This window comes from Eufriesea mexicana, unplaced genomic scaffold, assembly GCF_001483705.2.
Source record: "Eufriesea mexicana isolate 0111107269 unplaced genomic scaffold, ASM148370v2 scaffold2087, whole genome shotgun sequence".
NCBI lineage: Eukaryota > Metazoa > Arthropoda > Insecta > Hymenoptera > Apidae > Eufriesea > Eufriesea mexicana.
Genome location: NW_016910162.1, coordinates 2,020,683 through 2,033,614, shown reverse-complemented (window position 1 = coordinate 2,033,614; position 12,932 = coordinate 2,020,683). Strand labels below are relative to the sequence as shown.

General features: G+C 28.6%; 2 protein-coding genes across 3 annotated transcripts; both read right to left on the bottom strand.

Moving 5' to 3' along the window:
- Positions 1 to 69: 69 nt before the first annotated feature.
- LOC108549502 (ras-related protein Rab-38) lies at positions 70 to 5,488 on the bottom strand. Its single transcript, XM_017902904.1, has 6 exons — positions 5,290 to 5,488; positions 4,205 to 4,237; positions 1,935 to 2,031; positions 1,557 to 1,613; positions 1,016 to 1,260; positions 70 to 194 (listed from the first exon to the last, which is right to left on the bottom strand). The coding sequence occupies exons 1-6, from the start codon at positions 5,390 to 5,392 to the stop codon at positions 70 to 72; spliced, it is 660 nt and encodes a 219-aa protein (XP_017758393.1). The 5' UTR covers positions 5,393 to 5,488.
- Positions 5,489 to 7,485: 1,997 nt separating this feature from the next.
- Positions 7,486 to 12,420, bottom strand: LOC108549501 (phosphotriesterase-related protein). Of its 2 annotated transcripts, none has more exons than XM_017902901.1 (8): positions 12,324 to 12,420; positions 12,133 to 12,254; positions 11,525 to 11,684; positions 11,075 to 11,265; positions 10,716 to 10,868; positions 10,059 to 10,223; positions 8,315 to 8,535; positions 7,486 to 7,618 (listed from the first exon to the last, which is right to left on the bottom strand). In XM_017902901.1, exons 2-8 carry the CDS (start codon positions 12,161 to 12,163, stop codon positions 7,487 to 7,489), a joined length of 1,053 nt encoding a protein of 350 aa, XP_017758390.1. In that variant the 5' UTR covers positions 12,164 to 12,254; positions 12,324 to 12,420; the 3' UTR covers position 7,486. The 2 variants fall into 2 exon arrangements, with proteins under 2 accessions (XP_017758390.1, XP_017758391.1); XM_017902902.1 differs by having other exon boundaries at positions 12,133 to 12,240.
- Positions 12,421 to 12,932: the final 512 nt, after the last annotated feature.

Sequence of the window (12,932 nt, the reverse complement as noted above, 5' to 3'; positions counted from 1 at the left end):
ATGTAAAAATTAAATCTTTTGAACGTATGTTATCGTAATGAAATAAACGACATGAGTTAGTCATAAAGATTATGACTTGCAACACCCGTTTTTTTCTCGAATCATGGGCTTATCTCGTAATCGGACAGAATCACGAATTCCTCCATCAATTCTAGTTTTAAGCACATTCTCAACTAAATAGCGCATCGCCACATCTGTAACAAAAAAGCAATGTGAACAGTTAAAAGATTCTCTATAGAAATTCATTTTGTTCTATTTTCAAAAATTTTATTTTTCTATTTATAAGAATGTCACGCGTAAGTACAATTTTGCTTGTAATCATTGAATAATTCGTTGCTGTTTTAGAAATACTGTTTTGTAAAAGTTGATTTCAATTTATACTAGATATGCTGCATTTACGTAGAGATACATGGTTTTTATCTTGTGTTTATGTTGTGCGTAATAACAATTCTGAAAGGAGAAAGAAAATTCTATCCAAAATTCCACATCACATACCGTGCAATATGAGACCTTACGTTATAGTAAGAATATAATGCCTTGGTAGTTTACCATTGTTATTGCTGGCTATTCTCGCACAAGAGCATCATGAATGCATTGCAGTTCAGTATAGTAACACCCACAGTAACGAAGAATTCTACTTACAGTTCTCCACACACATAACCTTTCTAAACGAATGTCTTTCTAATCATCTACAATATCAACAGTTCAGAAACAAAGAGACTGCACAAGTGGCATTAGAGTGGTTCTCTCAGTCAATCGATATTTACAAACTTGTTACCGGTTGAGAGAAGAAAACATGAAAGTAAATATTTTGAAGAATAAGCTGATTTTTCTATACATTTATTGCATGTTTTTGTTGCCAAAAAAATGACCGAAAATAGTTATTTCATAAATATTACTCTGACAATAAGTACTGATATTCGACAATTAAATTTTGTTCCTTAACTAAGTTTCTTCCGTCAATACACTAAGCATTATTAATTATAGCAAGCGTTATAACAGTTGTTATACTTACCAACATTCGTATTTTCTTTCGCAGAGGTTATGTACCAAGCACCAATATTATTCTCTTTGCAAAATTTAGCAATCTGTTCAGTCGGTACAACCGGATAAGGAATATCACATTTATTTGCTAAGAGGACTACTGGTATATTCGAACCATCTGGAAGTGTAACTTTTTCCCTTAGATCAGAGAGCCATTTTTTGATTGATTGAAAAGTAGCTATTCGCGAAATATCAAAAACCAAAGCTGCAGCCACTCTGAAAATTATACGTAAGGCTATCAATTTGTACCAGTAGCATGTTATATAGTTTTATATATTAATAATAATTTTTTTTTTATACAAACAAATCTATCGCTTTTTATTGATAATTTTATTATTCATTCTCGAAGTGTTAAGTTAGTACAAGCTAAATATTGGTTGAATGAAGGTTAAGACAGATGCCCATATTTGAATCATACTATTCCTTTATTTCAAGAATAGTGCTAACGTGAGTTATTTTTGATTAATATGAATATTTCTTTTCAAATGTAAAAATTTTTTGATAACACTTACGCATATTTATAATAAACTCTAGTCATGTATCCAAACCTTTCATGGCCAGCAACATCCCTAGCAATCAAAATTAATAAAAATATAGATACATCCTCTATAGATAAATATAAATTACATATATAACATGAATTCTCTCACGAAATAATTGTCACATTCATAAAAAATGTCGAAAATAAAAAAATTTATTTAAACTAACATTAACTACTTAAAAATTTAATTTCACTAGCTATTTCAATTAACATTAATTATTCATTTTATCACTGAATACTAAATTTTTAACAAATATTTTAACAAATATTTTAATTTTATGTAGTTTCAACAACTTTATTGAATGAATATGTAAAAAAATGTACAGATAATGAATCTTATACACAATACCATAATTGTAAGTTTATTTTAGTGATGGGATCCCAGTCAAGTGATTTTATTGCAAAATCGGCGCCTATGGTAATCTTGTAATTCGACGTAAATTTTCCTGGAAAAAATCAAAATACAAGAACATCGGAGCATGAATATATTAAGAAGCAACAAGAAAGAAGTAATCAGAGATATTTCATAATAATGAACAAGGTCGCTTTCTCAAGCCTTAATGAAGAATTAATCAATTATAATGAACGTTATGCACGATTGCCAATATTATCAGCTAAAAACAAGAAAGAATGATGAAAAATATATTTCTTCTTCTTAAATACAATATATACCTCAATAAGAACCTGAATAATTATTTATAGAGACAGAAGGAGCAGATAATATATATCTTTAACTGTCATACGTTATTGAGCATTTTTCGTTTTGTGTTTCATTTAGATAAGTTCGTAAAAGGTTAAGTAAATTAAGGCAAGAGTAAAAATAAAAGGACATTTATAGCAATTATCGAGCACAGGTGTATCACAGACGTTCAAAATAGATGAAACAGCTTGTACAATTACGCTGCTACCTACACTACCGTTCAAAAGTTAAGAGTCACCTGATTCAACGAGACGAGTCTGAAGCTATTGATGTACTATTTTTAATCCAGACAATGATCGCAAGTACAAACTGCAGTATAATGCCACGTGAAGCTTCAATTCAGAACTTTAGACCTAAAACAGACCGTTAGGTTACTTTATATTGGTAAACGTTAACCAAAAATTATATAAAAATTACCTGAAGTTCCAAATGATGAAATATTTGTCATGTTATTATATATCATATATAGAAAATATGAATACAAATTCGTATATCACAACATCAAACATCAAATGATACTTAACTTTTGAACGGCACTGTACCTCTCTTATTAATCCAACAAGAATTTCTTACATTGACACGTCCTTAAATGTTCAAGTAGATCTACCATGTTCCACTGTATCATTCATCATAATTTATTAATGAATAATACTTGGACATGACGTTTTGTGTTAAAGAATTTAATTTAATATCATTAGATAGAATTTTAAATAAAACGTACTGTCAGAGTCATCAAAAGTTACCCATATTCTTTGTGATTTTTTCTCAGAAAAATTTAATTAGTGTAACTCGATCAGTCGGTAATATGCTAACTTGTTAACTGGAAAAGACAATGTACAGTGATGTTTTCAGGAATGGTAGTATTCAGCGGAAGAGCACAGCATCAGCTATAAAAAAGGATACAATTCTCAATTCGCGAAAGCGATCAAATTTCTCCAGTTCGCTCGTGTGACGATACACTACCTTCGATGAAAACTTCTAAACTAAACAAACTCTAACGGTCAAATCCACTTATAAGTAAAAATTCCCATATTTTATTATCAATTCTGTACCATGATATTTTAAAAGGTTATAAATTTAGTGGCTGAAAACGATTTATTTGTAATATTATATTTATGACATTTTAATATGTTAACTATTCCTATAATTTTATATTTGTATAGGTTATATATTATACGTTATAACCATGTTTTATATAATTATTTTCATATAAAAAAAAGGTATATTGAGAATATCTGTTTTTTGATACCTTGTTAGACATAATGTTTTAGAATGTTCAAATACATTATTTTGCTCATAGCTTCGGTAATGAAATATCATTTTTCTAAATCATACTAACTAATATATCCCCAATACAGAGTTAATGCGCGTTTCTAATCATGAGGATTGCATACGCTCCATCTTAAATTTTCTCTTTAGATGAAATATTTTCCAACATCTTGAATTAAATTTGTTATAAAATATTGTACTCAAAAATCTATATCCAGGCATTAATCAATTTTGTTTCACACCGCATTTAAATATAATAATTTTTTCTTATTGCTGAGAGTCTTTGCAATCTTATAAAATTTTATAAGTATAGTGAATATAAATTTAATATTTATAGTTTCTATTTTATTATACTGTAATTTCCCTTGCGACCCTCAAAAATATAATTTTGTATAAAATTATTTAGTATTTTGTATATATTAAATTATTATACTGCAACTATATTTTGCTACACTTACTATAATAATATTTAAGTTTAGTTAATCAAAATACAAATTTTATTTATTTTTCTTATGTATGTTGTTAAAAAAATTATTTTTTATAACGTAGAGCGTATATGACCCACGTGTTATGAACAAAATAAAAAATCAACACGATGAAAAGCATTAAATTACTTTACAGTAGTAGTACATACTAATATCATGTATTACCTTCTGTGTATCTTCTAACTAAAGCTGTTTTCCCTGGAAAAAGAGAAAAAGTAAATTTAGTAGTTTATATTATAAAATTAATTAATTCAACAAAATAAGAGAATTATTGTTGTAAGTAATATTTAATTTATATAATTTTATATTATTCTATTTTAATCTATACAATTTATTATCACTATTCCGTTCGTTATGATTGCATGTAATAAAATTATAATACTTAATGAACAAACTTTAATATCGTTTGAAACAAAGAAAACAAAGAATTTATCGATTTCTGACAAACAAAATTCGAATATTTTTACAATTATTTGATAGAAATTATTTAATTACGATATACAGTATGCCCAGTTTAGGTCAATATATATAAAGTAGCAGTAATAAAGATAAATTGTTACATTTAAAAAATTTATATTAAGATTAGAAAAATTGTTTAAACGAAAATATAAATATTCTATTATATTTCTTCCATGGAATTAAACAATTTTCATATAGAATATTTTTTTGTATTTTTGCAATAATTGCAAAAATGTAATTGCACGTAACACTTAAACCTGATACTGTATACTTTTTGTCTTTGTATTATCATATTCATATTCAGAAAAGAAAACAAGTTTAATTACTTGCGATAGATACTATCATCTTCAAATCACCGGACTTGTCTGATCTAGGGTAAAAATAAATCAATATTACACTCACGCAATGAACTTGTTCGAAATGCAATCGAATTACACTGTCTTTCTACGATTTTATTTTATAATCACCCTTAGTGAATTTCACTGAAACATATAATTTAAAACCAACACACGTGTCCGGTGATCAAAAAACGACATGTTAATCGTACACCATTACATTGCTATACAAGTTTATCGATCAAGCCAATAAGAATAGGTATAACTTTTACGAGAAACCTCAACGTCAATACAAAGAAGGTATCTAAGTACACAGGCACTTAATCTCGATTCTCGAGTCTTTCAAAACTGTTCTTTGTATTTGAATGAGTCCATACTAACGGGTTGTAAACAAGTCGAATAACAGACGACGGTAGATTTTCGAATAGGAAGGAATTTAAAACAGCCTGGACGCACCGACACCATAGTCACCGATTACGAGGAACTTGAAGAGCAACTCCTTGTGGCCGAATTTGGACAGCAGGACGTCCGAATCCCTCCTCGGTTTTCGTGAGTTCATTTCTTTCTCACTAATACGTGTGTTCCGCGCAACTCGACAGTTCAATGGGAGCACGCTCGTGGTCCCCCTAGCGATGATACTTAGTTCAACTGGTAAACTGACAATCGAAGGAAGACGAGAGGCTCGACCTCTGGGGTCGTTTCGAAGCGTCTCTTACCCCGCGATCTGTCGTTGAACTCGCTATCGCCTCCTCCTGTTCGCTCGTGGTAAACACTTGTTTCTCAACCGTTTGAATGTTTGGTCCTGTTCTTAACCTCAATTTTTGACTATTGAATATAACAGTGTATACAACTTTATAGAACACGTACCTTTTGTTCTTTGAATATGTATTGTGAAAGATTTATGAAAGGTTTACTAGAAGTTGTTCGACTTGATAAATCTTAATCCACCTATTGGCAGATTATTGAACTGTCGTAAACATTTATTAATTTTACCTGTCTGTTATATATGAAAGGAACAGTTCATAAAAAGTATGACTTAAAAAAATGTAGAGGTTAAATACAAGGAAAATAAAATTTATTTGTGATTATACAGTTACGGATAGGTAAATTAAATTCTAGTGAGAATAACATCCTATTTTATAATTCTGTATGTATAATTATGACTATTGAGGAAACTAAAGGATTAAGTGAACATATACGAAAATTTCGAACTTTGTAATTAAACCGTAGGTACGTAAATAGATACTTTTACAAAAAATTGGTATTGAAATATATCGTTATCTGATTAGTAAAATATTTATATCGAAACTGTAGTCACTATGAGGTGACGTAGAGAAGTATAGATGTTGTGCTGCTATAAATAAATCGATGCATTTATATTTAAACTACATACGTATAATACGAACGCATTGGCGTCGAGACGTTTAAACCCGCAGTTTACGTGGGTACGAGAAGATTTCGCGCCTTTTTTCAATCGCGTTAGATTAGAAATATTGCTATAGTTTTTTAAATGAATAATATCTTTCAAAAAATTTTGAGAATGTGGCAAATTACGAATTTTTATAAAAATATTATAAATAAGATTTCTACAATTTCTACCAACATGTGATTCTTGCAGAGACCAAGACAAACACAAAAAGTTACTCTCTATCTGTCGATGCACGATCACCTTATCAAATAAATTGGGATATCTCATTATAATAGAGACAGAAATGTTTGCCGCCTTTGATTGTATTCTGAAGAAAAAGGCTAAGTATTGAATTTCTACCATATCGCTCTATATACAGTTGCAATAATCAGAAGATAAAAAGAAGTTGAAAAAATATACAATTGTTCCAATTAGTGGAATATCTGTTATGGTATTTATGTTGAGAACTTAACCCATTTATAGTGTTTTTTGAATTTATTTTAAGGTAGATGCGTGAAAATCTCACTGACGTATTTTCTCGTCATCTGATTCCTAGTAAAAAACACGGATAACATATATATACGACGCCAATGGGTTAATGTTGGTGTGATTTCCTTCGTGTGTGTGGCGTTAAGTGGATGACACGGTTTAATCTGCCTTTAGTATGCAAGTGTGCTTAAAGATCTTAACGAGGAAGATCGCGTTATAGGTGTGGTGTTCTGTTGTGCGTCTTGTTATCGAGTAACAAAGAACTTGCAGAGAGCTGGTAATAATATGTTGAGATGTGAATTCAATGTATTTCTTGGTACTTAATGAGTATGATTATGTGTACTTGTTTAACAATAGATTTTTAGCTACTATTGTATTCCTACAATTTTTCGAAATGAAAATGGAATTTTATATTACGAAATAGGGAGTAACATGATACTTTTAGAAATTGAACGTTGACTCTACAGTATAGTGTGGACAGTGATAAGAAAAATACAGAATTCTTTGCTATGTTTAATATGTTATATTTCATTGAAATATGTTTATTGAAATGTAACATATTTATATGGTTAACATGGATTTCATTAGTATGCTTTTAACAAAATGTTAATAAATGTATCATGAACATGCTTACGATGTAAAGTTTATTTGAAGTATAATCTTTTTATCAATTTACAAATATTTTGATTATTAAGTTCATATAAAAATTTATTCGATTTTATAGCAAAAGCATTTCATACCTTCTGAGGAAAGTAATTAAGATGTCAACCAAGTTCTTGGATTGTGAATAGTCAGTGTATTGATTTCTTCAGCAGTGAAACCCTTTAGCGTCATTTTCGGTATGACGTTGTTCAAGATATGAGAAAATCCATGTCCACCAAATCTTATCTTTCATGCAACAGAAAATATAAACTAATTAAAATATTATTGATAAAATGTCTTTATCATATATTGACATGCACTAACGTTAGTATACTATATTACATTGTTTTTAATATTTGATAGAACCAACAGTTCGATATATTTTAAGCATTTATTCTTTTTCATTTCATTTACGTTTCTTTGGAAAGTCATCGAAAGTAATAACTTTTATGCATCTATCTAATTAACGATGTATATATTATTTTGTTCTATTATCTATTGCGTAAGTGTCTACTATAATTAATTGTGTAAGTACTATGTAAATGTCTCAAGTAATTTATTTACTTCCTCACTTTACAATTTTTTATTCCTTTATCGCAATATTTATACACTTATTGCCTAGATCGAATAATTATCCAATGGTCTCTTGTAAGATAAATTTTGTAACAATTAAAAATTCGATAAAAATCAACTTGATATTGATCAATATTATAATATAAGCAGCAACAAATTTCTTCATCGATTACCCCTTCTTTTTATAGTTTATACTTCGATGATTTTGACATGTATGTATTTCAATTACCCGCCATTTTTTAAAATTCCTAAATAAAATTGCAAATAAAATCTTGTATACAAAACTTCTTGATTAACCGAATATAATTTTTTGAAATCTCGGAAAATACACAAAAATGAAGGATATACCGATTAATGTACGATACTTACCAATCTGTGCTTAGTATGAATGTCGTGACTCAAGAGCACACGATCCAACTTCTGGTTGCCTCGGAAATGTTTTATTCGGTCGATTCGTTGTGCGTCGGACACCATATCCACTGATGGGTTCAACTGATAAAAAGAACATTCGCTTCCAAACAGATCGAATTGGCAGTAACATTTTGTATCATCAGCAAATTCCAAAAGCTGCTCTGGATTAAGTATAGTTCCTGCCGATTTAAATTTCAAATAGTTAATAAATAAATTTTAAACTTCAAAGCTGAGAATCTAATAGTTTCTATATTAATAGAAAACTTTTAGCATAATACATCTGGTACATTCACGTATGCATGCACGTCCGTAGTAACGTGTGCCTTAATCGATTATTATTAATCTAACCTATAAATGTAGCAATGAAAAAGACGTAAAATACAATTTTTGATACGAGTTCAAAATAGAATGAAAAACAACAAAAGCTGTTCAAAATATCATTCACGTGTTTGATAACAATGCAACCATTGAACTTATAATGCAATAGTGGTTAACGTTTTACAATGTAGCCAAAAATTTTAAACAACAGTATACAAGCTGGATTGAGTATTGCATTAAGACAAGTCATTCAAGATAAATGAAAAAATGGATCGTAATGGATTTCGTATTTATTCATAAATCTTTTTGTTTATCCTGAATTTTATCTGGTTGAAATACAATTATACATATATTAGAGACAAACATTGTTCACGTTTAAAGATAACACACAAACGTCTCAAATGAAAATACGCTGGAAAGAAAATAACAAATTTAATGGAGAAACGAAGAAAGACGTTAAGAATATCGTATACATTTTTAAGAAAATATTGCAAATACCAACTAAATATTTTGATTCTATATGAATATTTCATCATTATCCAAAGTTACATAAGTAATAATAGTAAAAATAAATCTTAATTGCTATCGCGATTTCCAATTTTGGTAATTTTATTAGTTTCTACATTGAGAGATATATTATATGTTATTATTTAAATAACAAAACCAAAATAAAAATAAAAAATTATTATGAACGAAAATAAAAATTTTATGAATAAAAATTTAATATATTCTATATTTACGTATTGTGAATATATATATTTTAATCCTAAATTAAAAACATTTTCTTCTACTCGATATACTTCCCGAAAGATTTGCACTAATTAAAGTGGATAATGAATTTAAAACTATCCTATATACTCTTCTTGGCCAGTAATTAATTACTATCACCCAACGACATCTAGCGGAATAAGTCTGTACTAATTATTTATCATACTGATGGTAAATTGGTAAACTTTTCTCTAACGAATTATGTGCAGTTCATTCTGTTTATATATACGTCTTCAAATTTTGGAAAATTAAATCTTATATTTTGATGTTTAAGTTTTATTAGTGTAAATAATATAAAATAACAAAGTATCTACACAATGAGGAACCTTCGAAAGCCAAATCTTCAATGATCTACATATGCGTATCGAGTGACATATCCTGTTCATATACGATTTATTGAATGATTCTGATTGGTATTGCCTAGGTAACCTCCGAAAACTACTTATATATCACAGACTTTTTTCAATTTCTTTAATTGTTTTTATTCTTTTGTGAACGATAATATATATCAGATAAAGATATAAAGATATAAAGATTATCTATAGAGATAATGTGGTGATTCGTTACGTAGATGTTAGTTGAGAAGTAATATTTAACAATATTGAATCAAACATACGATCGAGATGAGAGAGAATCGCCTTTCTCGTATTACCACCAGCTTCTTGATAAATTCTTATTATTTCAGAAGGTGCAGCAGGATCTCTGCCAGGATGGAAACTAACAGGGCATTTTAATTGATCCTGAACCTCCGCAGTTGCTTGAATGGCCCGTTTCTCGAAAGCTATTTAAGCAAAACAACCTATACATTTAATTAAAGATATTTGAATTAGATCGAAAAGTAAATTTTACTATGATTAACTAAAAGTACTGAGATTTTAAAGCATACTTTAAGAAGACTTTAAAACCAAAAAGGTATATTGGAATATTAGAAATTCGTTATACAAAGGAATAAGCAAATATCGATAGTCGTCTCAAAGAATTAATTCTTTCATAATGTGAATCTACAATACTGTATAATGATAACATAATATAGCAATTTCATTATATAATATTTTCTCCTACTTAACCAAGAATCTTTTCTCGTCTAATAACATTTAATAATATATAATAATATTCAATAATAATATCTTTTTACTGATTTGAGAAAGATCACTATTAATTTTATATTCAAATGATGTTAAAAAATTATAAAAAATTGCGAAAAATTAATTTTATAAACATTAACCATAAATTTGAAAATTTTACAGAATGATATTTAATGTGAAATACATACGTGTGATTGGCCAAGTACTTCCAACTTCTCCGATGAATCCCGCTTTCACGTCTGGACATTCCTCGCAACCAAGGGTCATTTCTTTCAGTATTACATTGTACATATGTTCCTTTGTTAAAACCTTGTTAGCTTGAGTCGCACTGACATAGTAGCCTATCAATTATCAATATCAAAAAAAAGAGAAACGAAATGAGATCAAAATTATGGTAAGATATATCAAATATTTGATTCATATTTTTTATTTTTTACAATTATTGAAAATAAGTCGTGTAATATACTATATTCAGACACATATTATAGATCGAATGTATGCAGTAATATATGGAAGTAATGTATTGAAATATTGAGAAAATGTTTACCTGTGCCAGCAATAATGTTAACTCCGGTCGCTTCGCTGACTTTTTTCATAAACGGAATATTTCGTTTTAAGCCATGATTACTATTTTCTACGATAGTGCCACCACCAAACTCTTTATACAGTTTCACATCCTCCAAAACAGCATCCTCCGTGTGCTGGTCGTCAAACGTTAAATTATAGAAGCTGCTATAACTATAAAACAACAATTACAATCTTTCAATACATTATTTAAATTAACACTATAGTTATATTTTTATATCGTGTGTAAATGTGTATATATATGTGGGTAATTAATATAATATATTCTAATAATTTATTCTCTAAATTATTCTAATAAAAGGATACTATGAAAACTTTCATATTTGCAAACAAATATATTTGTTTGCAGACATTGTATATTGAAATATGAAGGACAAACAGAAAATAACAGAGTTTCATTCATTATACTTACGGATATTGCTTCAGAAAACCACTACTTTCAAGCTCAATCTTGTCATTAAAAAATCGTTGCAACTGAGACGGAGGAGGAACGTAGAAAGCAGTGAAAGACAAAGATAAATGCTCGTGTGTAAGAGTTCTTCCAAGTTGATTAGATTTTTTCTTTCCAAGAACTTAAAAAATTTCATAAATAAGGAAATCGCAATTTGTATGGCAATTTAATGATATACGAATTATTTACAAACAGTAAAATAATAGATGTCAATATAATAAGTGCTGCAAACAAATTTTCTAAGGACTATTACATTGAAAAAGAATTCTCAAGAAAGAAAGAAATTCTCTTACATATATATTATATATGGATAAATAATATTATTAAAATGATATTAAATTCAGTAAATTAATATTAAATGACTATTAAATAAAATAAATTAGTATTAAATAAGAGTATAGCATAAATAAAAGTAAAATAGTATTAAAAAAAACATTCCAATTAATATAATACTACAAGCATAACATAACTCTAATCTTAATGATTTTAAAGAAGAAATGGCCTAAAACTTATAAATCTATTCATTTATTCAAAACATTAAGCCTATCAGGCTTAAACATTAAGCTTACCAGTTTCTACATAAACAGCTGCGTCCGCCATGCTTCACTATAATATGCAAAATATTTCCGTTCTCGTTCGAATTTCTCAGCTAAACAAAACCATCGAACAGTCTCTCCCTGAGACAAGTATACTAAAAGAATACAACAATCCGTATGTACACACGCGATAACATGATAAGAAAAAGAAACATAATAAGTACCGTATGAAATTTCGTAGACATAAATAATAGTAATTTTCCGTTCGCAATGAAGATCTTGAGAGTTTTGTCAACATAAAATGTCTATCTTCTTCTTCTACTTGCGATGTACTAACACAGCAGACCGATATACATATGCATACATAATCTGAGTTAGATAAAAATAGTAGCTCTGACATTTTGAAGTGATATATGACTTTCGTCGAGATTGCATATCTCATTGTACAATATCTTCTCTGATGTACCTATCACCTGTATCGTTCAGCGAATTTTTTTTATATCTTTAACGTTTTTTAAAAAGTTTGACAGTAAAGAGTGATAACACTGTACAACACGAATTTTAATATGTAATATGCATCAGGTAATCCTTATAGAGTTTACTTTCTTGAACACGAATCACCCTCAATTTTCGAAAATTGAGTTTTTCCAAAAATGCATGATTTTTGGCTAAAATAAAGTATTACGCAAAAAGTAAAAATGGAAGATTTATTCTCATCTTATAAGTTAGATAGGAGTTCATTTTTTAACTATTTTATATTAAAAAGTCATTCGTATTTGTGTCGAATAACGAACCTGTTTCAAGTGGCAAGTGATTCAGAGAAGTTTCTTATA

Excerpts from the sequence above, each read along its gene's own strand:
- LOC108549502 (XM_017902904.1), bottom strand. The coding sequence starts at position 5,392 with ATGAACTCACGAAAACCGAGGAGGGATTCGGACGTCCTGCTGTCCAAA. Across the intron at positions 1,614-1,934 it reads AAAATAAACTTACAATTATG|GGATGTTGCTGGCCATGAAA; the intron begins GTATTGTGTATA and ends TTTGATTGCTAG. Across the intron at positions 195-1,015 it reads GAAAGAAAATACGAATGTTG|ATGTGGCGATGCGCTATTTA; the intron begins GTAAGTATAACA and ends TTTTTGTTACAG.
- LOC108549501 (XM_017902901.1), bottom strand. The coding sequence starts at position 12,163 with ATGGCGGACGCAGCTGTTTATGTAGAAACTG. Across the intron at positions 11,266-11,524 it reads GGTTTTCTGAAGCAATATCC|TTATAGCAGCTTCTATAATT; the intron begins GTAAGTATAATG and ends GTTGTTTTATAG. Across the intron at positions 10,869-11,074 it reads TAACATTATTGCTGGCACAG|GCTACTATGTCAGTGCGACT; the intron begins GTAAACATTTTC and ends GATAATTGATAG.